The 25,829-nt window shown below is 45.1% G+C and overlaps 1 protein-coding gene across 1 annotated transcript in view; it reads left to right on the top strand.

Moving 5' to 3' along the window:
* Positions 1-25,829, top strand: part of USP24 (ubiquitin specific peptidase 24) — a 357,333-nt gene that overhangs the window by 72,261 nt on the left and 259,243 nt on the right. Inside the window, 8 exon segments of the mRNA XM_030207144.1 lie at positions 4,528-4,551; positions 4,554-4,594; positions 4,797-4,865; positions 4,867-4,906; positions 4,909-4,940; positions 18,804-18,926; positions 20,683-20,718; positions 23,630-23,695. Coding sequence (XP_030063004.1) covers positions 4,528-4,551; positions 4,554-4,594; positions 4,797-4,865; positions 4,867-4,906; positions 4,909-4,940; positions 18,804-18,926; positions 20,683-20,718; positions 23,630-23,695 — 431 coding nt within the window.

Here is a 25,829-nt window from a genome sequence, read left to right as displayed (position 1 = left end):
TTGTCTTTCTACCCAACCAAAGGCGGTGCAAGCTTCAGAATCAGGTCCATCTGTTCCTGAGGATGCCTCACCCGCGAACTTGGGACTTTGTCCAGCTGTTTGGGGTCGATGACGGCCACCTTGGAAGTGGTGCCATGGGCGAGAGCGCACATGAGACCTCTGCAGATTGCCCTGCTTCGACGATGGTCTTCTATGTCCCAGGATTATCAACGCAGACTCACGTGGCTCCCTGCGGCCCGACTCAGTATGGAGTGGTGGCTCTCAGACAGCATGCTGCGATGAGGAATGCTGCTAGCGCTTCCCGATTGGTGCCTGGTGGTAACGGATGCCAGCCTAAAGGGCTGAGGAGCACATTGCCAGGGAAGCTATGCCCAGGGTCTGTGTACACCCGAGGAAACGGGGTGGTCCATCAATCGCTTGGAACTAAGAGCGATATTCCAGGCTCTTCTGGCCTTTCACATGACTCTGGAGTGACTGGCTGTCAGAGTTCTGTCGGACAACACAACAGCTGTGGCCTACATAAATCAACAAGGCGGCACTCAGTGTCAAGCACTGGCCGCAGAGGCCGCTCAGATATGCTGCTGGGCCAAGCTACATCTGCAGCTCCTGTAAGCAGCTTACATAGCAGGTCAGAGCAACGTGCAAGCCGACTTTCTAAGCAGGTATCAAATCGACCCTGCGGAGTGGGAACTGGCAGACGAAGTGTTCCTTCAGATCTGTGCCAAATGGGGAACGCCCGTAGCGGATCTTATGGCCTCAAGCACAAATGCCAAAGTCCCGTCCTTTTTCAGCAGACGGAGAGATCCTCGCTCATCGGGGTTGGATGCCTTGGCTCAACCCTGGCCCCCGGGTCTCCTGTATGTGTTCCCTCCTTGGCCCTTAATAGGGCGACTCCTCCTGCAAATTCGGCTGCATCAAGGAGTGGTGATCCTCATTGCCCTGGATTAGCCCAGGAGGCCGTGGTATGCGGACCTCCAGCGGATGCTCCCCTTCCTTTGCCTCTGGTACCGAACCTGTTGACGCAGGGTCCGGTGACCATGGAGGATCCCTGCCGCTTTGTTCTTACAGCATGGCTATTGAGAGGGCGCAATTGAGAGACAAGGTCATCTCCACTCTCTTGCAGGCCCGCAAGCGTTCCACTTCCGTTGCCTATGCTCGGATCTGGCACCAGTTTGAGGCTTGGTGAGTTTCTAAAGCGATCACACCCATGCGGGCTTCTGTCTCGCCTATACTTGACTTTTTGCAGGATGGTATACAAAAGGCTTTGCCTATAATTCCCTGCGTGTTCAGGTGGCAACCTTGGCATGTTTTCGGGGGAAGGTCGCTGGCCTCTCCCTGGCTGCGCATCCGGACATTGCACGGTTTCTTACAGGGCCTCTTGTCTGGCTTGGAACCTGGGGCTAGTATTAAAGGCTCTTCAGTGTTCGCCCTTCGAGCCGCTGAGGCGAGCTTCGGAGAAGGATGTGACTCTAAAGACAGTGTTTTTGGTGGCCATTACATCGGCGAGACGGGTGTCTGAGCTCTAGGCGCTGTCCTGTCGAGACCCATTTCTGCAATTCTCAGAGTCTGGAGTAATGGTACGTACTGTGCCTTCCTTCCTGCCTAAGGTGGTTTCAGCGTTTCAGCTAAACCAGCCTATTTATCTGCCCTCCTTTACTAGGGAGGAGTTTCTGGAATCTTTTGGGCATTTGCACCTTCTGGATGTCCGCAGGGCTCTGTTGCAGTATCTGCAGATGTCCAATGCTTTCAGGACATCTGATCACCTTTTTGTATTGTTGTCAGGGCCTCGCAGAGGGTCTCCAGCGTCTAAAGCCACTATAGCCCGTTGGCTTAAGGAAGCCATTTTTTTTCTGCATATCTGCTATCTGGCCGGCCTCCGCCTGACGCCTTTAAGGCACATTCCACAAGAGCGATTTCTTCCTCTTGGGCTAAGACGGGAGCACTCTCTCTTCAAGAGATATGTAGTGCAGCTACTTGGGCTTCTAAGCTCTCTTTTTCCCGTCATTACAGGCTGGATGTGGCTGCCAGGAGGGACGTGCTTTTTGGAGCACAAGTGCTTGCGCGTGGTGTATCTAGGGATTGCTTTGATACATCCCATTCGTAATGGATTCATCTGCTGCTGATGACAAGGAAGGGAAAATTAGGTTCTTACCTTGGTAATTTTCTTTCCTTTAGTCACAGCAGATGAATCCATGATCCCTCCCTGATTGACTCTGTTTTGTGTTCAGTTTTTCCTGCAGACATGTTCCCTCATTGGGAGAAGTTGGAAAACAGTCTTCTGGATTTCTGTTCTACTACAGGAGGTTGCGTTTGTCCCTCCTTTGTGTTAGTGCTCCTGTTCTGGAGCGTTCGTTCACTGTGAGGAAAGTTTATGTTATGCTACTTTGCGGTTTAACACTGCTTTGGAAGCTTCAAAATACTGAGAGGCAGATGGAGCTAGCTATCCTACAGGCACTATGGTTTTCAGTGTTCTCTATCTCCCCCTGCTGGTAGGTGGACACAACCCATTCGAAATGGATTCATCTGCTGTGACTAAAGGAAAGAAAATTACCAAGGTAAGAACCTAATTTTCCCATCTTTAAAAGCGTTAATACCCAAGAAGTATAACCTTGGCACACCAGCATACACCTGAAGCTTTTTTATTTTCTGAAATATACTTTATTGAATAAATGTAGCTGATTTACTCAAAACAAATCTTCAGAAGTTCATGCTCCGAGACCAGAGACTTTGTAGTTCTGCGAGGTGTATTGGAGGGTGGAGATGAAAATTTGCAGAGAATGAGCTTTATTGCAGAGGTGGGAGAGTGGTTAAATAGTTGCAAACAATTCAGAGATGTGATGGTGGGATTGTGCAATATCTTGAGAGAAAGAATGAATGAGGTAAAAAAATGAGTTTGTTGGGGGGGGGGGGGGGGGGGGGGGGGGGGTTAAGCAGGACATGTTCTGTCTGATGCAAGGTGGAGAAAGGGAGGTTAAGCAAGGGCCCACACAAGTTCAGGGAGGGGGAGGTAAAGGGACCAGTAGTGACAGAACCTGCCATCAGATAGCAAGGGTGGTCCCAGAGGGCAGTCCTTGATTGAAGGGAGAGGTTATACCCTACTGACCTCTCAGGACAGAGATAGGAATGACCAGGAAATAATAGTAAATAGACAAAGGAGCCAAGCTTGGCTGAGAAGGATGAGGTCTAGCAGGAGAATAGACTATTAATAACAGACTTTATAGAAATAAGCAGGAGTGGCTACATTACATGTAAGATTACATTACACACAAGGCATTGCTCATATATCTTTGCAATGAGGACTCCAGCAGTGAAAATCCTTAGAAGCGAGCATAACAGTAAAAGCATTAAACACACTTTAGGGCTACAGTATGAGCTAGTGTAAGGCTGTTGGGGGCAGAACAAGGACCCTGTAATACTTGGATTAAGCAGTGAGCTCTGTCTGTAGGAGAAGGCCTCATTATATTCAGTCCCATTTAACATTAGTGTTTTGTTGTGTGCCTTGGTTGAAGACCATCTTTATGACTAGTCAAAATACAGACTTTGAACTTACAAAATTAGATACTGTTAGTAAGTGTCATATTGTTATACTATATTGAATTAGAAGAGCTCACATGTTAAAAGAGAGAGAAAAGGGGGCAGGTCCTGTAGCTCAGGCTATAAAAGTTTTTGTCCAGTGTTTCCCAACCGGTCTACCTTCAGACCTGATCAGAAAGGCAAGTCTAGACCAGCGTATGGGTTCTGCTCTTGGTACCTCACAGCAAGGAGACACACCAGTAAGAGCTCCTTTCTGAGCATATATATAGTCACATTCCTCCTGCCTCCATAGCTACAAATGAGCTCCACCCAGAGTGTGGGAATTAATAGACAAACATGTAGGACATGGAGAGCCAGGCCCTGCTTTGTACAGTGCTGCCTCCTTTGAACTCTTCCAGGATTGGTGGGGCTTTCATTGCTTCTTTAGTTTCCTTTTAATCATACATCTCTTCTCAGTGTCTACACTGCTTGCTCTATAGGGGATGGGTTCCGCACCACATTTTTGAAACTGTTGTATACCTTGACCTTGCGAAGGGTGAGAAACCTGGTGCTGACTGGGGTCAGACACACTGCAGACACAAACTCAATCCTGGAAGGAGAGGGAAGGTGACTGTAGAAGTCCCTCCCAGCTATGAAGAATCCTACTGCTAGCAGATGACAGCAGGGGGGAAAAAAACAATTAGCCCTGCCATTCTTCTGCCAAGGAGATATACCAGCTGCCAGCCATAGAGTGACTGTAAGATCTCTCGCTCTCTTTATCCTGGTCAGTTAATTGTGCTCCTTGTGTTCTCTGCCATATCTTTATAGCTAGAAAAGCATTGCATACAGAATAATCCCAAAAGGATGTGGAGATATGATCTGTTAGCATAGACAATGGGCCATGAGCTGTACAATTGGCCTTGCTATAATACTTGTTTTCTAGGTTAAAGTCTGTTCTAATCTCACTCTCCCCCCCCCCCCCCCCCCCCCCCCCCAATTTTTTCATCTATGCAGGTCTGTCTGATTCTGATGAAAATTGTAAAGATTTATGGACAGATGTATGCCTGAAGCATTTAAAAAGGTAAGAGAGAGAGAACGACGGGACAGTTTGCATTCAGGCGTTCCATGTGTAACAATTACATTCTTAAGGCATCCAGCATTTCCTTCTTCCTCTTTTTGGGCCTGCGTAGTGTCACTTTCTCCATGCAGGAAATGGACATGATTGAACAGATATACTTATGTTCTCTGTGTTGATTACACTGTTTTGTTTTTGTTCTCTGTAGTTGCTAACATCAAGTGCCGTGCACAAATGGGGAACTGAAATCCATGAGGGAATCTACAACATGCTAATGTTTGCTGGTAGATCTGGTTGCAGAGAGAGTCAAACAAGACCCTTCCCATCGGCCCTGCTGGGTGTACTCACGATGGTACTGAAACCCTATACTGTGTGATGCAAGACTTTCTAATTAATGATACATCAACAGAGACTGTGGCAGAGATGCAAAAGCAGAGTGATGAAAGATTAGGAAACTACTCCTGGGGCTGATGCAGAGTAATCTAGTGACTACATAAACTTGTCCTACTATAGTGCATTTTTCTAGTGACGGTGGTCTTTGTTCTGATGTCTAAGCCATATGCTTTGTTAAAAAATTTACACCGTTCTGTCCTGTGATTGTATTTATTGATTTTGGGGTGGGACGAAGAACATAAGAAAAGCCATATTGGATCAGACCAAGATCCTTCAAGCCCAGCATCCTGTCTCTCAGTGGCTAGTCCAGGTAACAGATATCTAGCAGTTCCCAATATTTGATTTCACTTCTAGGGATAAGCACTTGGTCTCCAAAATTTACTTGGCTAACCATTTTTTTTTCCTTTTCGTCCATACCAGATGAGCGCAGACCAGTGGGTTATGTCCATCTACCAGCAGATGTAGACAGAGAGAAAAAGTAGTTCCAAGTGATTTTGCCCCAAAGAGTATTATGTAGCCATAGGATTTTCAGTGTTCTCTCTGTCTCTAAGTGGATGGTTGATGGACTGTGGAGCTCTCACTTGTGCTCCTGACCCAGTCTTATCTAGATGTCAGTTGAACAAGCTTCTGACCTAGTAATATTTAGGGAAACATTGAGTAGGAAGTGTCCTCATGGATAGTTTTAGCTTATCTATATAAATAATTCTCACCTCCAATTCTGAAGCTCAATGTGTGGCAGTGAAACACTGAAGCCCTGTACTGTTGTAGGCTGTCAGCACCACTCACTCTCACTCTCACTCATACACCCGCCCTCAGCCACGCCCCATCCGGACACAATTCGCAACCCCAATGTTCTAATGAAGCCCCCAAGCTCCACCCACTTCCGTGAAGGGTTCGTAACTTCATGGTGGTGAAGCCTCTCCACTGCCCATGTCTCTCTGTCATGCCCTCGCGTCGAACGTAATAATGTCGAGGGCGGAACAATTTCGGGGAACGAAAGGAACGCCAGACCAGAAGTTCGCCTCCGTCAGCAGAGGTACGCACAGGCTTTGGGGGCGGTTTTCTGGACGAAAGGCTGGTGTCCGGAGGGTGGCGCCACAGGTGGCCCGGGCAGTAACGTCAAAGGGGGGGGGGGTTCAACTCGGGAGGGGCGTGAACGGGGCCTTGAACTTGGAGGGAGGGGGTATGCAACTCGCCAGGACAGAGAAACGGAGGGACAGAGGGGGGGTATGGAACTCGGCAGGGAAAGAGGATGGTGGGGATTTCCCTTGCTAGCGCGCCGTTTTCATTGCGTTTCGAAGCGGGCCTTTCTTACTAGTTTTTAAAGATTTGGCTGGAGCGTGGGTGAATTCGGTGGTGCTGCCCCCCCCTTCTCCTTTTTGCTAAGAAATAATGGCAAAGCTACAGGCTGAAAGGATTTTATACTCTGGTAAGAATATTTATGTATTCTTAACTGGGTAAGAATTTTACCTTTCATTTTTGTATTTCTCAGCCATTCTTTCTTAAGCTTTGTTTTGTACTTCATTTTGAACTGTCACACTGAGGGCAGAAACTTCCTGCTTTGTGAGTCTCTCATAATGCTTTCGTTTTCATAAGCTCCTTCATCTGAGGGCTTAATATTCCTAAATGCTGAAGAGACATTTTTTGTTTCCTTCAACTGCTGGCGGTTTCATAACTTTTTGTTTACATTTTTCATCAGCCTATTTTTAGCTCATTTTGTGCTGGCCTCTGCTTTCCTGTGCTCCTATTTTGCCTCTTTCTCCTCTGGTTACCGACTTTTTTTTTTTTTATTTCTCAGCTTTAGCTTTACTCAGCTTAAACCTACACCCTAGTTTATTTATTTACTGCCTTTTTGAAGGAATTCACTGAAGGTGATGTACAGCAAGAATAAGTCAAAGCAAGGGATGAGCAGAGGACAGTACTCAGGAGTCCATGTGGATGACTATTCGGGTGCTAGAGCTACTAGGGTTCGTTTTAAACTACCTGGAGTCTCATCTACACTCTGTCCAGCAATTATAAAGTTCATAAGAGCCCTGCTTAACACACACAGGATTTGAGCCTACCTCCTGGAGACGAGAGTGGACAATCTTGTCTTGTTGGCGTCCAAGGTTGGTGCCTCTCAGCAGGTCACAGCTCGACAGATGTTGAGATTGCTGGGCCACATGGCTTCCACAGTGTACATTACACCCATGACACGTCTTCACATGAGATCAGCTGAATGGACCCTGGCTTCTCAGTGGTATCAAGCCACAGGGAGTCTATAAGATGTAATCCAAGTGTCCCTAGAGCTTGTACGCTCTCTTCAGTGGTGGACAGTTCGATCCAGTTTGACTCTGGGACTTCCATTCCAAATTCCTCAGCCACAAAAAGTGCTGACAATGGATGCATCTCTCCTGGGATGGGGAGCTCATGTAGATGGGCTTCACACTCAAGGAGCTTGGCCCTCCCAGGAAACGAATCTTCAGATCAACCTCCTGGAGCTTCGGGCGATCTGGAGCGCTCAAAAGGCTTTCAGAGATCGGCTATCTCATCAAATAGTTCTCAATCAAACAGACAATCAGGTTACAATGTAATACACCAACAAGCAGGGGAGCATCAGATCACACCCTCTGTGTCAGGAGGCCGTCTGGATGTGTCATTGGGTTCACCAGCATGGCATGTTCCCTCGAGCTACTTATCTGGTGGGTTCAAACAATACCCTGGCCGACAGACTGAGCAGAATAATGCAATCGCCTGAGTGGTCTCTCAATATAGGCATGGCCCACAAAACCTTCCGAGCATGGGCACCCCCTTGGTGGATGTTTCTGCCAATCAGATCAACCCCAAGGTCCCTTAGTTCTGTTCCAGGTGTCAGGCCCACGGCAGACGCCTTCCCCCTCAGTTGGAAGACAGGTTTTCTGTATACGTATCCTCCAATACCTCTAGTGGGAAAAACTTTGTTGAAACTCGAGCAAGACTGAGGAACCATGATTCTGATCGCGCCGTATTGGCCACTGCAGATACTGTTCTGAAGAACTGTGAAGATTGGAGTGTTTTCTGTCCCTCATCACACAGAACGAGGTCTCCAGTCTCTGGCTCTTACAGCTTTGGTTCCTTGGGTCTTTCAGAGGGTGTCTCCTGAGTCTTTCTGGCTTCCAGGAAAGATTCCACTAAGTGGTGTTACTCTTTTAAATGAGGAGGTCTGCAGTCTGGTGTGAGAGCATGGTCCTAGATCCCCTTACTTGCCCTACATAGACCCTGCTTGAATACCTTCTACATTTGTCAGTCTGGTCTAAAGACCAATTCTGCAAAGGTTCCTGTAGTCCAATTAGTGCTTATCATCAACCTCATCTCTGGACAGCCTCTAGTTGTTTGATTCATGAGAGGTTTGCTTCTGTCGAAGCCCCCTGTCAAACCATCAGTGTCATGGGATCTCAACTAGCTGATGAAGGCTCCTTTTGAGCCCCTAATTCCTGCCATCTGGAGTACTTGACATGGAACGTTGTTTTCTTGGTGGCTGTTACTTCAGCCTGAAGGGTCAGTGATCTTCAAGCCTTAGTAGTGGATGCACCTTATACTAAGTTTCATCACAACAGAATAGTCCTCTGCACGTACCCTAAGTTCCTGCCGAAGGTGTCAGAGTTCCATCTGAACCAGTTGATTGTCTTGCCAACATTCTTTCCCCGACCTCATGCCCATCCTGACGAAAGCAGATTGCACACCTTGGATTGCAAGAGAGCATTGGCCTACTACTTGGAGCAGACAAGGGCCCACAGACAGTCCGTCCAGCTTTGTGTTTCTTTTGATCCCTGCAGGATGTGGGGTCGCCATTGGGAAATGCACCATTTCAATTTGGCTGGAAATTAATATTTTCCGATGTGGGTATCACATCATCATCCTCCTCAGTATAAATAAATAAATAAAATAAAATTTAGTTTTTGCTATTACCTTATTTTCCCTAAGCACTCCTTTTTCCCTTTAGTAAGTTGTCCAGCAGTTCGATAGGTTCTGATAGAATTTTGCTTTGGCTGTAGTATTATTTATTGCCTCTGTAATGAGCTTTTTTTTTGTATTATTTTTATTTGTTTCATTTGTATCCTACATTTTCCCACTTATTTGCAGTCTCAGTGTGGCTTACATAGTACCGTGATGGCGATCGCCAGTTCCGGTATGACAAATACATAGTGATATTGGGTGAAGTTCATGTGTGACAGACACATAAGAGAATCAAGGAGAAAGAGTTATGTCCATTTCGAGTATTTGTTTTGTTGTGTTGCAGGGTCCAGGCATTTAAGTTGGATCATTGGGTTATGCCTTTTTGAACAAGTTGGTTTTTAGTGATTTCCGGAAGGTTGATAGGTCATACGTTGTTTTCATGGCGTTTGGTAATGCGTTCCATAGTTGCGTGCTTAGATAGGAGAAGCTGGATGCATAGGTTGATTTATATTTAAGTCCTTTGCAGCTTGGGTGGTGGAGATTTAAGTATGTGCTTGTTGATCTTGTTGTGTTTCTGGTTGGTAAGTCTATGAGGTTTGTCATTCATCCCGGGGCCTTGCCATAGATGATTTAGCTTGCCACTGCTTGTGCCCATCTCTATTTTCTTCATTTTATGAAAGATGTCCTTTTGGATTTCATTACGTCTTCCATGTCACTATTAAACCACACTTGCATCATTTAGGCCTCCGGATTTACCCATACTGCTGCTTTGCACGAGTCATTTTGGCACTACTGCTGGGCTACCGCAGGAGCCCAGCATTAGTGCCTGCCCCTAGCACGCGACATTTACAGCGCTTAAAAAATATTTTTTAGCGCCATGAGCCTTACAGGCAGTAATTGGGCAGCCCCGCATGCTGCCCTACCGGTCCCCACCGCCTAAATAGGTAGGGGTAAGGGCTCCCCCGGGAAATGACCACATGGCAAATGGTTCACTTAGAGTAAGGCCATTTCTTTAAAAAAAAAAAAAAAAAAAAAAAGACTTTTACCCACTGCGGTAAAAGGGGGCCTTGGCACACGGCAAATCCATGCACTGACGCTACCAGAGGGCCCCTTTTACTGCAGCTTTGTAAAAAAGGCTGAAAGGTGGCTAAGGTCCCTTCTTAATGTGTAATCTATTTTTACATGGGCTTCCAGAATGGATGGAATTACTTGCCATCATGACCACCACTAAAGAGAGAGTGAAATAAGCCAATTGAGGGGAGCATGAGTTAACCTTTGCAGCTGATTGATTCTGCAGTAATTTTTGCATCTCAGTAAATTTTACAGACCACTGATCACCTGGAGCTCAGCACTAGAGCATCCTCTGTATATATTGCTAGACTAGCAATTTCTTTGTCTGCCTTTCCTCCCTGAGGTTTGTGAATGCTGCTCTTCTCCCAGCTCTGAGTAGGTTGAGGCTTTGGACTCCAACCTTCACAACAGTGCTCAATGCGGTTTATGTCTGCTTTTTATTTATTTATTTATTTGTTGCATTTGTATCCCACATTTTCCCACCCATTTGCAGGCTCAATGTGGCTTACAAAATTCCATCATGGCATTCGCCATTCAAGAGTAAAGAAACAATAGGTATTACATAAAGAGCAAGTATAACGTAATAGATTTAAGCATTTCAGTATATAAGGAACCAGTCCAAATATCAGGTGAGTAGTGATGCGATAGAGTTCCTATTATTAATTATTATGGTATGCCTTGTTGAAAAGATAAGTCTTTAGTGATTTTCGAAAGTTGATTAAGTCGTAAATAGTTTTCAGGTTAAGTGGCAATGCATTCCACAGCTGCGTGCTTATGTAGCACCAGTGAATTACACACAGGTATAGTGAATGCCTGTTCTGTTCTAAGTGAATTTTTTAGTTGATGGGAGGTAGTAATTTAACTAAGAACCAAAAGTTTGATTCAGATTTTCTTAAAAATATTAACTTCTCTCTCAGTTTTTGGAGGCTGATATAATAAGCTGTTCTGTGCTTTGCATAGCTTATTACTTCCATCACTTTCTGTAGGCTAAAATTACTGCCAATATAATAAACATTTTAGCGGACACAATTGAATCCTAAAAGGGCACTAAAATAGTAAGCTAATGCTAGTGATTTGCAGATGCTATTACCTTCCGTTCAGAAAAGAGTGTGATATTAAAAAATCCCCTCTTACACTCCATGGCTGGTGGTGCTTTAAAATGCTGACTCTGGTGTTTAAAGTTATACCCGGCTATAGACACAGAATATTTAGGTATAAGTTGACCGCCAGAAGTTGTCCAGGTACCGTTACCAGTACCTGACTGACTATTCTGATGATAGAGCAGTTATTTTGCCCTCGGACTACCTAGATAGTGTTGGGGTGCTCACTGAGGATCCTCATCAGCTTCTGCCCACATAAATGCAGCTAAATATCAAGGCTTTATTAATTAGAATGTATATTCTATTTAAAAAATACTGTAGTACACTCTTTTTACTTCTAGGTTAGTTCTGAACTTTTACTTCAGGAGATGGGATTCTCATTCGGAGGCTTGACAGACCCAGGAGTCCCTCAGTTAAGGCCTCTGATTACCCAGGTTGCTGATTAAAGGTCCCCTGTACTCCTTCCACCTACTCGCCTGCCAAATTTGCTTTCCAACCACTGCTTCTGAACTTTCTCCTGGAGGCGTACTTAGCCAGTTGAGTTTTCAAGATTACAGCGAATAAACCCGAGAGAGAGTTGCATATAAGAAGCCTCCATTATATGCAAATTTATCTCATGCGTATTCATTGTGGTATTCCTAAAAATCCCGCTGGCTAGATGTGCCTCCAGGAAAGGGTTGAGAAATACTGCCCTACACCATCAACTAACTAACCCACCCACCCACTCACCTACCTACACTAGGTGTGTTTGTAGATGGGTGGGAGGTGGGTTAATGAGTGGATGACATTTTAAGTATATGATCATTATAGATAGTTGGATGGGACATATTTTAAAATGGGGTTGGAGGCTTAGGGTGGAAGTGCTTTTGTGTGGGAAATTTGAGGCTCTGGGTACAGGGCATTGTCTCTCAACTTGGGGGCTTCTGTGGCATATGGACTGGACAAAGAGGGCCTTGGATTCAATAGTTACAGACAGTAGTTTAGCTTAATTTCTACGTCTAGCAATTGAAGTTAAAATTAAATAGTGTACTAAAACGGAATCTTTAACTTCTACTTTAGTACACTTCCTGCATATTAAAGTAATACAAAGAAGTGGAAAAAAAGTTTGTGTTAAGTTTCATGCAGATTTTCAGAGCACTCTTATTCCATTGACCCATTGTGAATAAAACAGTATGGAGGGGAGGGTTATTTGGTACCACATGTATAAATGATAATATTGTCAGTCAACAGGGTTTTTTTCATAGGTTCCAAATTATTTTTCTTGAGACTTTTGTTGCTGACCAGCACAAGCAAAGAATCTTCCTCAATAGCTTGGAGTTGCATCATTTTTCAAGCTCTTATCAATTGCTTTATTTGCTAGACTTTGATTGTAGCCCCATCTCTCTTATTATAAATGTCTCAATCCATGGAGTTTTTAGCTATAGGTGAAGCCAACACAGATTCCTGGCCATAAGCAGTTCAGTGGCTTTAAGTCTTACCATTAATATTAAAAATGTAGGTCTAGATAGGAGTGTTTAGAAACAGGGGCTTGTATTAAGCTGTGGCATAATCAATTTAACGTTTACTGGTTAGGTTATCCAGTTAACTTTGATCAGAAAAAATACCTGACCCACACTTAGCTGGATATCTTGAACTGGATACACTGATACTCGGTGCTGTCTGGTTAAAGTATGCCTCTTTCCCCTTTTCTTTTTAAAGAGTCAGCTTTTTTGTGGACAGTTAATTGCCTGAGCAAAAGTAAGTTAATCTGTGGGGTCGCAGTTCCTTAGCGTCCCTCCGGACCGGCCCAGAGCTTGACTGATGGGTTGTGCTCGCCTTCCATCAGGTGGAGACTGAGAATTCTGACTCATTTCCAGTGAGCCAATAAGAGTCCTTGCCAGAGAGAGAAGAATCCAGTATTCTCAGTCTCCAGCAGGCAGATGGTGGTGAGCCCTATCAGTCTCCTTTCTTTCTATTCTTCTATTTCTGGTTGTTAAAAAAAAAAAAAAAAAGGTCCAGTCTGTGCACCTAATTTTGGAAACCTTGGTGTGAGGCAGAGGTCTGTGGGGGCTTCTTTGGGGTCTCGGGAGTGCTACACCTGGAAGGCCAGGTTCCTCCCCCCAATTCCTCCCTGTATTTGTGTATGCCTTGATTCTGGGGCTGTACTGGAACCCAGTCTCTTCAAGGGAAGAGATTCTGGGGCTGGGAGAGGCAGCCTTATTCTTTCTGATTAAAAAACAAAAAAAACGCTTTCTCGTGCTGTTTGCAGGGAGAGCGTATTGTTTCTTTTGTTCCTTTGTGGGGCCTTTAGGTTTTTCAGTAGCTGGCTGTCAGAAACTTAAAAAAAAAGCGCGTCTGACAAAGTGCAGTAGATTGGTGACATGGCAGAGAAACTTAAACGCTGCAAGGTCTGTCAGCATCACAGCGTCTGAGCCAGCAGTTGCTGCAACTTTTGCACGGCTCTGGAGTCTCCAGAACCAGTGCCTTCTGCTGCTCCTTCAGTTTCCTCGGGGGTTCCGGTTTCAGTGGTCCACACTGACGCTCCGGCGGCTCCCGTTTTGGTGGGAAGCACCGCCATTTTATCTCCCTCCGTGGAGCAGCTGGCTCCTGCTGTCCAGTCTCAGACTTTCAGCGCAGGTCCCTTGTCTCACAGCTCTGGAGGGTGTTTCCCTCCAGAGGTCGTCCTACAGATATATAAAGCGTTTTTAATGCAAAAGTCAGCTCCTCTTTCCTCCTCTTCTGCTGCTCCTCTGGGGGTTTCTCAGGAAGGGGCAGCTAAGTGACCAAGGAGGTCCTGGCATCTGGAGGAAGACTGAATCTGACCCAGAAGTAGATATGCCCTGCACTGCAGACCAAGACCTTTCTCAGGGAGATCCTTTGGAGAAGGTCTCTGAACATTGGGATGCTGAATTGGATGTTGCTATCCCTGGGAAGATCCCTCTGTGCTGCGCATTTTCCATAAGGATGACCTGCAGGAGTTAATATCCCTGGTGTCTTCTACTCCGCATTTTGAGGAGGACGAGCTGCCTGCGTCGGAGCCTTGGAAGGTGAATCTCTTGTTAAAAGGAGTTTGCAAACCAGGTAAGACCTTCCCCATGCATCAGGATATCAGGGATGTAATTCAGACTCAGTGGGAATCCCCAGATGCAGCCTTTAAACCGGCTAAGTCCATGGTCTGCCTCTATCCGGTGCCGGAAGCGAACAAGGTACTGCTAAAACCTCTGGTAGTAGACGCGATGGTCTCAGCAGTTACAAAGCGACATACAGTGCCCTTAGATGGGGGATCGACACTCAAAGATGCGTAGGATCGTCGCCTGGAGACGTTACTAAAGAATAGTTTTGATGTCTCCGCCTTAGCGATGCAGGCGGCTATCTGTGGTTCCTTGGTGATTAGAGCATACTTTCGGTGGTCCGAGAAGGTGCTTGACAGGTCATCTGACAATTTGTCCTCCCTGGATGCGGAGGTGTCTAAGCTGGAAATGGGTTCAGCCTTCTTGGTGGGTACCTTGTATGATCTGTTGCGAGCGTCAGCTAAATCTATTGCGCTGAGTGTAGCTGAAAGGTTGGTCAGCAGATGCTGCGTCTTAAGTCTAAACTTAGCAAGTTTCCCTTTAAAGGTTCCTTATTATTTGGGGAAGAGTTGGACAAGCTGGTTCGCACTCTAGGGGACACTAAAGTCCCGCGCCTCACAGAAGACCGTCCTAGGTCCTCAGGTCGGGGTCTTTTTTCAGGTCGTGGTCGTAGACGTGATTTCCACCGACCTTGGTTGGATAAGGTGGCTCCAGTTCAACGCTCGCGGTTTTTCCAGCAGTCGCAGTCCTTTCTTGGCGCTCGCAAAGGAAGTAAAGAGTCAGAATCTTCCTTCCAGTCTTCCTACCAGAGGTGGGCCCAGATTACCACCGACCAGTGGGTCTTGCAGGTTATTCAAGAAGGGTATGCCTTAGAATTTGGGCGTCCTGCATCCGATGTCTTTCTGGAGTCCCCCTGTCGATCTCGCTCCAAAGCGGCCATCGTCAGGGATACTTTGGTGAGGCTTGTGGATCTTCAAGCCATTTGCCCTGTTCCGTCATCAGACCTCCGTCAGGGACGCTACTCAATTTATTTTCTCATTCCCAAGAAGGAAGGCTAGTTCTGGCCGATTCTGGATCTCAAGGCAGTCAATCAGTCTCTCAAAGTTCTCTCCTTTCGTATGGAGATGCTCCGGTCAGTCATCGTAGTGGTTAGACTTGGAGAGTTCTTGACAGCACTGGATCTAACAGAAGCCTATCTGCATATTCCGATCCATCCTTCCCATCAGCGTTTCTTACGCTTCTCCATTCTAGGTCAGCATTTTCAATTTCGAGTGTTGCCTTTCGGTCTTGCAACAGCTCTTCAAACGTTTACCAAGGTCATGGTGGTGCTAGCGGCGGCTCTCAGAAGGAATTCTAGTTCATCCTTACTTGGACGATTGGCTCATCAGAGCCAAGTCCTACTCCGAGAGTCAGAGAGTCAAAGACAGAGTAGTTCATTTTCTGCAGTCACTCAGCTGGATAGTCAGTTTTCAAAAGAGCCGCCTGCAGCCCTCTCAAGTTTTGGATTACCTGGGAGTTCATTTCGACACTCGGAAGGGTCGAGTGTTCTTGACGGAGGTCCGAATCCTCAAATTCCGGGTGCTTTTACATCAATTCCTCCAGTCGGCCTCTCCGTCAGTGAAGAACTACCTGCAGGTTCTGGGTTCCATGGCCACAACGATAGAGACAGTGCCCTGGGCCAGGGCTCATATGCGACTCCTCCAAAGATCCCTGTTGTTCAGATGGTCCTGTCAGAGGGATGCCCTGTGGAAGAGACTCCCACTCTCGGTGCAGGAGAGGAGCAGTCTCCTGTGGTGGATACAGACATCCGTCCTCACCAAGGGAATGCCCCTGGATACTCCCCAATGGATTGTGGTAACCACAGATGCCAGTCTGAAGGGCTGGGGGGCCCATTGCCTGGGGCAGTTTGCCCAAGGTCTATGGTCGCAGGAGGAAGCGTCCAGCTCCATCAATCTGTTAGAGACAAAAGCAATTTGTCCCGCTCTTCGAGCTTTTGGCCTTCTGTTGGAGGGTCACTCAGTACTCATCCTGTCAGACAATGCCACGGCGGTAGCATATGTCAGTCGCCGGGGGAACAAGAAGTCTTCAGTTAGAATGAGAAACAGCCCAGCTTCTGTCTTGGGCAGAGGGTCACCTTTTAGCTCTTTCAGCTTCTCATGTGGCAGGAGTAGAAAATGTTCAGGCAGATTATCTAAGTTGTACCACTCTGGATCCAGGGGAGTGGTCCCTCAGCGACGAATCATTTCATCAAGTGGTGTGTCGCTGGGGACTTCCGACCATGGATCTGTTCACCTCAGTGTCCAATGCGAAGGTACTGAAGTACTTCAGCCGCCCGAAGGATGCGAAGGCTCAGGGATCGATGCTCTTCTCCAGCCGTAGCCAGGGGATCTGCTGTATGCCTTTCCTCTGTGGCCTCTCTTAGGTCGACTGATTCAAAAGATAGAGGAACACAAGGGCCTGGTGATCGTGATAGCTCCAGATTGGCCTCGCTGACCCTGGTACGCCAATCTTCAGAATCTTCTCGTCGAATCTCCGTTCGGGGGCCGGTAGGTCATCCGGATCCAGGTCAATTTTGTCTTACAGCCTGGCTTTGAGCGGGCGAGATTGACTAAGAGAGGTTATTCGGCAGGAGTAGTTTCTACCATGCTTAGATCTCGGCGTCGCTCCAAGTCTCTTAATTATATCAGAACATGGAGAATTTTCGAAGCGTGGTGCAAGGAGTCTGGGATTCCTCCCTTCCGGGCCACAGTGGTGCAAATTTTGAATTTTTTACAATAGGGTTTCGAAAAAGGTCTGGCCCTGTCCTCTCTCAAGTTCCAAGTGGCCGCTTTGTCTTGTTTCAGGGGTCAGATTCGGGGTAAGTCCCTAGCGTCCCATCCAGATCTGTTTCATTTTTTGAAGGGTGCGTATCTTCTTCGCCCTCCATCACGCATTTTCTTTCCCTTGTGGGATCTGAATTTAATTCTCTGTTTTGGTTCGTGCTCCTTTTGAGCCTCTAGCGTGATGTACTCTGAAAGATTTGATGCTCAAGATAGTTTTCCTGGTGGCTATCACCTCTGCTAGGAGAGTCTCGGAATTACAAGCTCTGTCTTGTCGACCGCCATTTCTGGAGTTTGATAAGGACCGGGTGGTCTTGAGGCCAGTTCCGTCTTTTATTCCTAAGGTTTTATCGAGGTTTCATGTCTCTCAGTCCGTCATTTTGCCCGTCCTCAGTTCCTCGGCAGGTTTGGAAGAGCAACACCGCCTCAAATGTTTAGATGTCAGAAGAGCTCTCAGATTTTATTTGAAGAGTACAGAGGAGTTTGGGCGGACAGATTATTTGTACTCATTGGAGGAGTCTGAAAAGGTTTGGCTGCGTCTAAGCCCACTATTTCTTGGTGGCTCAAAGAGGTGATTTGCTTTGCTTATCTGTTGGCAGGTAAACCAGCTCCCTTGGGTGTTAAAGCACACTCCACTAGGGGGTAGGCGGCCTCCTGGGCTGAGCGGAGTTTGGTTTCTCCCATGGAAATTTGCAGAGCGGCAACTTGGTCTTCATTACATTCTTTCTCCAAGCATTACAGGTTGGACATACAAGGCTGGTCAGGATACCATGTTTGGAGCATAAGCTCTCACAGCGGGGCTGCTAGATTCCCGCCCTTGACTTCACTGCTTTGTTACTTCTCATCAATCAAGCTCTGGGCCGGTCCAGAGGGATACTAAGGATGTAGAAATTAGACCTTACCTGCTAATTTGCTTTCCTTTAGTCCCTCCGAACCGGCCCAGGTCTCGCCCTTTACAGTGTATTTTCGTGTTTCTAGGTGAAATGAGATTTTGCTTACAGATGAGATGTTAGTTACAGTTCTGTTGTTTCGATAGTAAAAAAAAAATGTTTTTATTAGGTTTTTCTTAGGTCTACCGACAGCATGACTCTTCATCTATTTTTGGCTGCTCAGGTTCCCGGGTGCACAGATTGTGTGTTGCCATTATGTTCTGCTTTGCTACTGTATACTGGATTCTTCTCTTTCTGGCAGGGGCTCTTATTGGCTCACTGCAATGAATCAGAATTCTCAGTCTCCACCTGCTGGAAGGCATGCACAGCTCTGGGCTGGTCCGGAGGGACTAAAGGAAAGCAAATTAGCAGGTAAGGTCTAATTTCTCCTTTGTGAGTACTTTCCAAATTACTTGAACATTGACTTTACAGATAGCTAAACTGCAGTGCTTAAATAACTTAGAAATCTCCCACATTTAAATGCTCCCTATACGGATTTGAATTTGGTTATAATTGTTTTTTTTTTTTTCAAACTGGAACTCGAGTGACTTGCATTCTTGTACAGTTGGTATTAGGTGTGGAAAAGAGAAGGTATTTTTTTTTCATAGTTACTCAACCTCAGGTTGGAGTTTGGTAATCTGTTTAATTGTCCAGTCTCAATACTCTTCTAAACTTAACGCATCTGTGGATGCTATTCTGGAGCTACATACCATAAGCATAGCATTGAGTTAGAAAGCAGCTAGGACTGGGATATTATTTATTATTTGTTACATTTGTATCCCACATTTTCCCACCTATTTGCAGGCTCAATGTGGCTTTCATATTATCAGAGATATTTTATCAGTATAGTTTTACTCTTCTTCTGTCAGATCCAAATGTTCATCAGCTCTGCTTTAAGCATGTTTCTCGTTGCACTCTCTTCCTGTATGTTTTTTTAGGCTTTCAACCCTGACAACGAATACCACTTCAAGAATCGCATGAAAGTCTGCCAGAGGAATTGGGCTGAGGTGTTTGGAGAGGGAAATATGTATGCCATGTCTTCAACATCCAGTCTTCAAAAGGTAGGCAGAAGTCTGATGGAACTAGTCCCGATAGACATCTCCTGCAGGCACTTTTGGTCTTGCTGAAATACTTTCCTTATGACATTGTGGCTAAAAGGCAGTTTCTACAGGTGGTGATTGGCCACTTTTTATGCTCTGTGCATATGCCACAGTTGCATAGTATAGAAGAATCACCTAAGCTAATGAACTGCCTTTGTTCGTTGGTGTCACAAGACCTGACAAGCCGGTACCTCACTGCAAGTAGCAAGGGGGAGAGCGAGAGAGCTGGAAAGTGATAGGAAATAAGTGGAATTTTTAAACTTAATTTAACATACTTAAATTTATAGTCGCTCATTGCATTCTTGAGCGGGTCACAAAAAAAAACCATATAGAGTATGCAAATATAAGAAACAAACAGCAAGCATCTGTATAATAAATTATTCAGGAAAAGCCGGAGTAAACAGTTCAGCCTCTACTAATTTGTGAAAACACAGATAATCTGATTTTACCCCTCATTTTATGACTAGGCTTTATAGCTAGCCTACGTTATTAGACACTTTCAGACTGATACATAGTACAGTATTATAGGAATACATTTGAACCCTTTATGTCTGTAAGAGATTTATTTTTCTGGTTTGAACGGCGTTATTTACAGTATCAAGTAAGGCCTGCTTTGTAGTGAGCTGAATGTGGTTGATGACGTGTGTTAATGTGATTCACAGTAATGTGTCATGGTAGAGGGGTTGTGTGAGTAAACAACAGCTGAGCAGATCAGGAGAGGAAAGAGAAATGGGGAACAGAGAATTGGAGTGAAATGAGAACAAAAAAACTATAGTATAAGAGGAGGGTATGGATTATGGGATTGCCCAAAATGAGGGAAAAGTACAATAGAAAAATGGGCATGAAAGGAGGGCTGAAGAACTGTAAGGCTAAAAAAACTATTTGAAGTGGAGAACTGCAAAGACAGCAAAAAAAAAAAAAAAAACATGACAAAAATTCAGGAAGCATAATGAGCGAGGGGGATCATGGAACTTTATAGTTTCATGTACAGAGTGGCAGTGCAAATAAAAAGTGATGCATTCATTTCCTGGATCCCTTTTCACACTGATGGCACGTGCCGCTAACTGTTTAGGTAATTTTGGCATTAGAACTGTTGAAATGAGGATATAATACAGTTATTATGCGATTCCAAGCTATTGTTTTCAGACACCAGAGAACAGATGTGCACCATTCTTTACCTGCATTTCTATGCTAAATCCTGGCAGTTTCAGTCGTGAGACTGTATATATTAATAATTAAGCATCCACAACACTTTGAATTGACTGAAAACTGCTGTCTGGCTGGTATCCAAAGAGAGCTTGTTTTATTTTTTTTGTATTTCTGAATCCGTAAACATCAGAGACATTGTAAATGATGTGAATGAACAGTACTGTTTCCTGTGCTAGTTTTTCTCTCTAGTAAGTTATTGTTCGCACACAATTTGCCAGCTGACATCAGACATAATTAGTGGCCTTGGGTTGAGCCCAAAAAGGGCACTGAAAGAGGATTTCAGTTTGTTCCATTGAGAAAAGACTGGCTGTAGTCTCTGTGAAATCCGGATGTGTTCATACATTCCTGGTTTGATTTAAATTCTTAATTCCACAGCTAACAAGCATATTTCTTGGGCCCTGAGGACTATTCGTTAGTTGTTTAATTTTGTTCCAGTGTGTTTAAAATTGTCATTTTGACTTGTATCTAATAAAAGTTGCCAGTGTTAAAAATGCCTTCTGTTTTGCAGGAACCTCATGGCTGGCTTGTGGACCTAGTGAACAGGGTAGGTTTCTGATCACTCATGTGACAGTCTGACTCTGAGCATTTAAAATGAGTCCTTGAGTGCTTTGGAAATTTGGGCGTGAGGACCCCTGACCATTAAGATTAACTTGTAAGAATTTTCTTTGGTACCTAATAAAAGATTCCATACATTTTAAATTCACAATGTTGTATGGGGTTAGGGTGGTGGTGGTTATTTTTCATTTTTTTAAATTGGTGAAATGGCTTGAGGATGGGCTAGAACTAGGACTTCTATTCTTAAGTATTTGTAAATGTAGGGTGTCTATTTTCTAGCTAATTAAAGGTTCTGTGAGGATATAACAAATTAGTTTTTCTTGACACTGGTATTACTAGACACATTTTCAAACTGAATCAAATGTATTTATATACAAGAATGTTTGCATTCTTCCCCCCCCCCCCCCCCAAGTAATCAGCACAGCACTCGTATACTAGCAGCACCAAGCTGCCCCCTCGAACCAGCACTGTCCCAGCTACTTTCCTCCACACTCTTCCCACCAGCCTGTCCTCAACTTTCTCCCTGCCCTTCCTGACTTTGTCACCATCTCTGATGTTTACCATGGGAAACAGCTGTATACCAGAGCTGGCAGGAGGAGGAGGAGAGGTAACACCCATCAGCTTCGATTAGAAACTCGAAAGCTTGACGAATCAGTTTGGAAAAGCCACAAAAAGAGTGCAGTATCCAAAGGAGAGACACAGGGAGGTATGAGAGAATAATAGCCCCAACGGTGGTGTGTGTCACTTAAAGCTTAAAAACAAAAAGCCTCACTAAACTGAACCAAGACACACGCCAAAAGTCTTGGACTTCTCCAGCGCAGTAGCTACAGAACTTGGTCAGGTCTGAACTTCAGTTAAGTGCCAGCTGTACTAGAGTATGAGATGGAATTGTAAGCCGGGAGCATGCCTTCATTTGGGGTACTGTTATCTCCTTCACTAGCTCCATGGTTTTAGGTGGATCTCTTTCATATACTTATTTGCCTAAGTGCAGGTTGTGGGATACAGTTTGCTTTATGTGTTTTTGACTTTGATTGCATTCATAATTAATTATATTATAAATTGCTTCAAGCTCTTTTTTTGTAGAAGCGATGCATAAATATAAGTAATACATTGCTGTAAAGAGTTTCTTTCCTTTCTTTGTCCTTCGGAAGCTGTCGGACAACTCATGCTTCAGATTTGTAGGTATCCCATCTGTGTTTCTTTTTAAGCTTATTGGCAGGGTCCCTGGTTTACCACAATGCTGCAGGAAGGGTCATGAAATGGAGACGTAAGAAAGTGGCATTGTGTCGCCCATGTCTTATCCTGGAAGAAGGTGCTTTGACCCACACATGCCCAAAGTAGTTGGCCCCGGGTGGGGTGGGGGGATTTGCTGATGCATTACAGCGCTCCTTTTCTTCCTGCCACCCAGTCAATGTAGAAGATGCAATGGAAATCAGCATTCCAACTAAATGGATTGGGTGAGAGGTCCTCTGACTGCTTTATAGAATGACATGGGGGGGAAGGGGGGAGGAGACTGAGCAAATGCGGAGGGGAAGGATGAAGTGAGAGGATGTGCAGAGGAAGAATTAATGGAGGGATTGAGAGGGCTGTGGGTTTTGTAGTATGGGGCATGAAGAGCGAATGAAGAAATCGTAGGTGCAACAGTGTGGCTAAGGGCTTCGGATAGAGTGGGGGAGAGTGTGTGTGGGATTTGGAAGTAAATAGCAGGGAACATAATGGGATTGGAGGAGGAGATCAGAGGGGCTGTTACATAGGAGCCATTCCTCACCTTTCTCTACGTCAGTCATCCTCCTTCCTTCTTTTTTCTCCTTTCTTGGTGTCCCATACCCCTTCCATCCTTTTGCCCCTCCTGCCTAAAATCCCTGCTCTTTTTCTCTGTTTTGAGATCTTTTCTCCCCTATCTCCAGGTTCCTGTTTCTTCTCCTGTCCTATGTACCCTTGCTAGCACAGATCATTAAGATCCCTTTTCCTCCTAAAAAGAGCCAAATAAAGTAGCTGGGCAGACAAGAACTGTCAGAAAATATATATATTTTTTTGTAAGGTAAAAACCAAAACAACTTAAATATGCAGATTTATTGACATCCCTCATAATTGTTACACATTTTTGAAAAATCTACCACAGAATTTGCAAATGCTTGGGGCAAAATCTTGAAAAATCTGCTGCAAGAAACTGTGGGCTGTGCCATTGATGTGTAATGTTTGGTTTAAAGATGTTTCTTATTTAAGTGCAGAATATCAGCCAGCAAGTTGCATAGTAAGAGATTTCCATGCTTGCTGCTGGTGCATGACTTCAATTAGTCAATTAACACACCTTGGAATATTGTCGCAGATCAAATTTCAGTGGCAGTACAGCATGATGTGACCTCCTTAGGCATTGCCACTATTAACTGTCTTTCGTGATGTGGTTACTCTGTATTAAAGAATTTTGACATTGGCTGTTGTTTTTTTTCTAAACCACTTTATAATTTTGCTGCTCACTATCATTTTGGGCCAGCTTTCCTTTACATAGGATGGCATTTTCTATTTATCTGATAAAAGCGTGAAGCCACTTCTGAAGCAGCAGTGTTCCTGCACTAGCAAGAAAAAGCACAGTAAAGGAAAATACATAGTATGTATTTCCCACCCCTAGAGGTTTATGATATGACTTTTTTACTTTTCAAATCCAGCAGGGTCAGTCTTGAGGTGGTTTTCTGTTCTTGTCCATTCATGTTGCAGTAACTGAATTCTGATTTTAGTTCACCAGGATTGATGCAGAGCAGACAATCTTAAATTAGTAACGTCATTAAAGAAAAGGTTTTCTTGTGTTCATTGTAAAAGTATAAGATGCTTCCCAAGAAGATCCCTGAACAGGTGCAGTTCTGGTGTATTAACTTGATCATTGTGGCTCTCCTTTTATTTAGTTTGGTGAATTGGGTGGATTTGCAGCTATTCAGTCTAAACTCGGTTCTGAGGATATTGAACTTGGGGTAAGCTAAGCTATTTATTTTAATTGCTTGTTTTGTTATGAACACTAGTCTGTTCCAGTATGAAAAATCAAATTAAAATATCAAGTAAAAAGGTTATGACTTACTAAGTCGATAAGAGGCATGTTGTACCTTTTTTAAAAGGAAGACTTTCTCCGACTCCCATAAAAACCGCCTCAATTTGTGCTTCAAAAGAAGTGGTATATCAAATTGATAAACTTAAATGCATCTGGATTTGCTATTGTGGTAGTTTAGTGCTCTTCGTCCTACGGCCTACTGTGATTCGGTAGTATACCACCCTGATTTTAGAGATCCTGTTTAAGGAGCTGAAATTTCAATTCTCCAAGGACAAGCAGGTCATCAGTTCTCGGAAGTGGGTGACGTCAACCCACGTCACCCAGTCTGGGACTTATGATTAACATGAGTAGAGCTTTGTGGAGCGCAATACACACTTCACTGCGCATGCGTGAGTGCCTTCTTGCCCACCAATAGAGCACGGTCTTCTCAATTCTTTTTCTACTGTGATGAGGAGAGGGAATGCTTTTTTTTTTTTTTTTTTTTAACCGTCTCCTCACTTCACTCAGTCCAAAGAGCTTTTTTGTGCCTTTCAGCAATTTATTTTGTCCCTTTTTTATTTTATATATATATATATATATATTTTTTTTTTTTTTTTTTTTTTGTTTGTTTGTTTTTTTTGCTACCATTGTGGAACATTTTCTAGTTTGCTTTTGCTCTAAGTTTCCTTTCTTTTCATTGTCATTTGGCTGTTTTAGGCCTTGACTTCAGCTGGGATATTTCCTTTCCTTTTTTCTGTGTCTTGCCCCTTTTTCAGGCACCATCACATTGTTTAATATAGCCGAGGAAGTTTTTTTTCTCCATGTCCATGAAGATTCCCAATGGCTTTAAGTGCTGTACCTGGTGCAATTGGATGATCTCTGGGAAAGACACCCATTCTTGTTGTCTTTAGTGTCTCGGGATCAACCATAGCCCGACTGTGTTCTGTGCCTTCGTATGAAGAAGAGGGCCTAGATTTCCAGAGAAGATTTTTGGAGCCAAGTCTTGTTTCTTGGCATCGGCATCAAGGTTGGAGGCATTGCCTTTGTCGAGCACTGCACCAGCATCGGAAGTGTCGGTAAGCGTGGCTGCTGCTAGACCCTTGGACACTGGGAACAATGAAGGATGGGTGTCTGCCTTCCTCGAGGCCTCCTGCTGTGCAGGGTCCCCGGAACCATCCATTGTCTGACATGTCCCCGAGGTGATGTGTGGATTTTACTTCCTTGTCAGCATCGAGGAGCCTTGATGACATGCTTCGGGCGAAGGCCAAGAAGCATTGCCCTCAATGCATGATGCCGGGAGCTCCGGGGTGTTGAAGGATTCAGCACCCAAGAAGCATCTGCGCCAGGAGGACCACTCCCCCTCCATACAGGAGATGCCAATGCGTAGGTCTCCTAGCAACCAAGACCCATCTCCTGCATTAACCCCGGCAGCTCTGCAACCTGCACCTCCACCGACACCCCAGCCTTTCCTGGTGTTGGCCCTTGATGAGTGTATCTGGGCATTGCTACCTGAGCTGCTGGATGGCCGCCTGCAACAGTGCATCTGCATTGGGGGTGCTTCCACCTACCCTGCCTCCTGCTGCGGCCCCGCTTGGCCCTCAGCCTGCGGTGCGGCCTCCAACATCAACACGATATGCAGCTCCAGTGTCGACTGCTACTGAAGCCGGCACTCCCTCGACATCAGTGGAGGAGGCTTCGCTGGAGTTGAGGCGGGAGCTGACTCGAGGATATGGTTCTTCCACGTCTAGGCAGGTTCAGTCTCAGCACTCCCACCAGGAGGTAGTGTCTGACACCGAACAGGAGCACTCTTGTGATTCAGAGGAGGATCCAAGGTACTTTTCCTCAGATGAGTCCTATGGAATTCCCTCTGAACCCTCCTCTCCACCTGAAAGGAGAAAGGCTCTCTGGAAGAGACTTTCATTCCCTTCTTTTGTCAAGGAAATGGCTGATACCATTCCATTTCCTTTGGGGGTGGACGACAAGCCCATGGCCAAGATGCCTGAGGTCCTGGACTACATGTCTCTTCCTAGGGAGGCTGTGACTATCCTCCATGAAGTACTCCAGGAAGTCCTCGTTAGGAA

This window comes from Microcaecilia unicolor, chromosome 6, assembly GCF_901765095.1.
Source record: "Microcaecilia unicolor chromosome 6, aMicUni1.1, whole genome shotgun sequence".
Taxonomy (NCBI): Eukaryota; Metazoa; Chordata; class Amphibia; order Gymnophiona; family Siphonopidae; genus Microcaecilia; species Microcaecilia unicolor.
The sequence above is the reverse complement of the archived record's forward strand: the minus strand, read 5'-3'. Positions and strand labels throughout refer to the sequence as shown.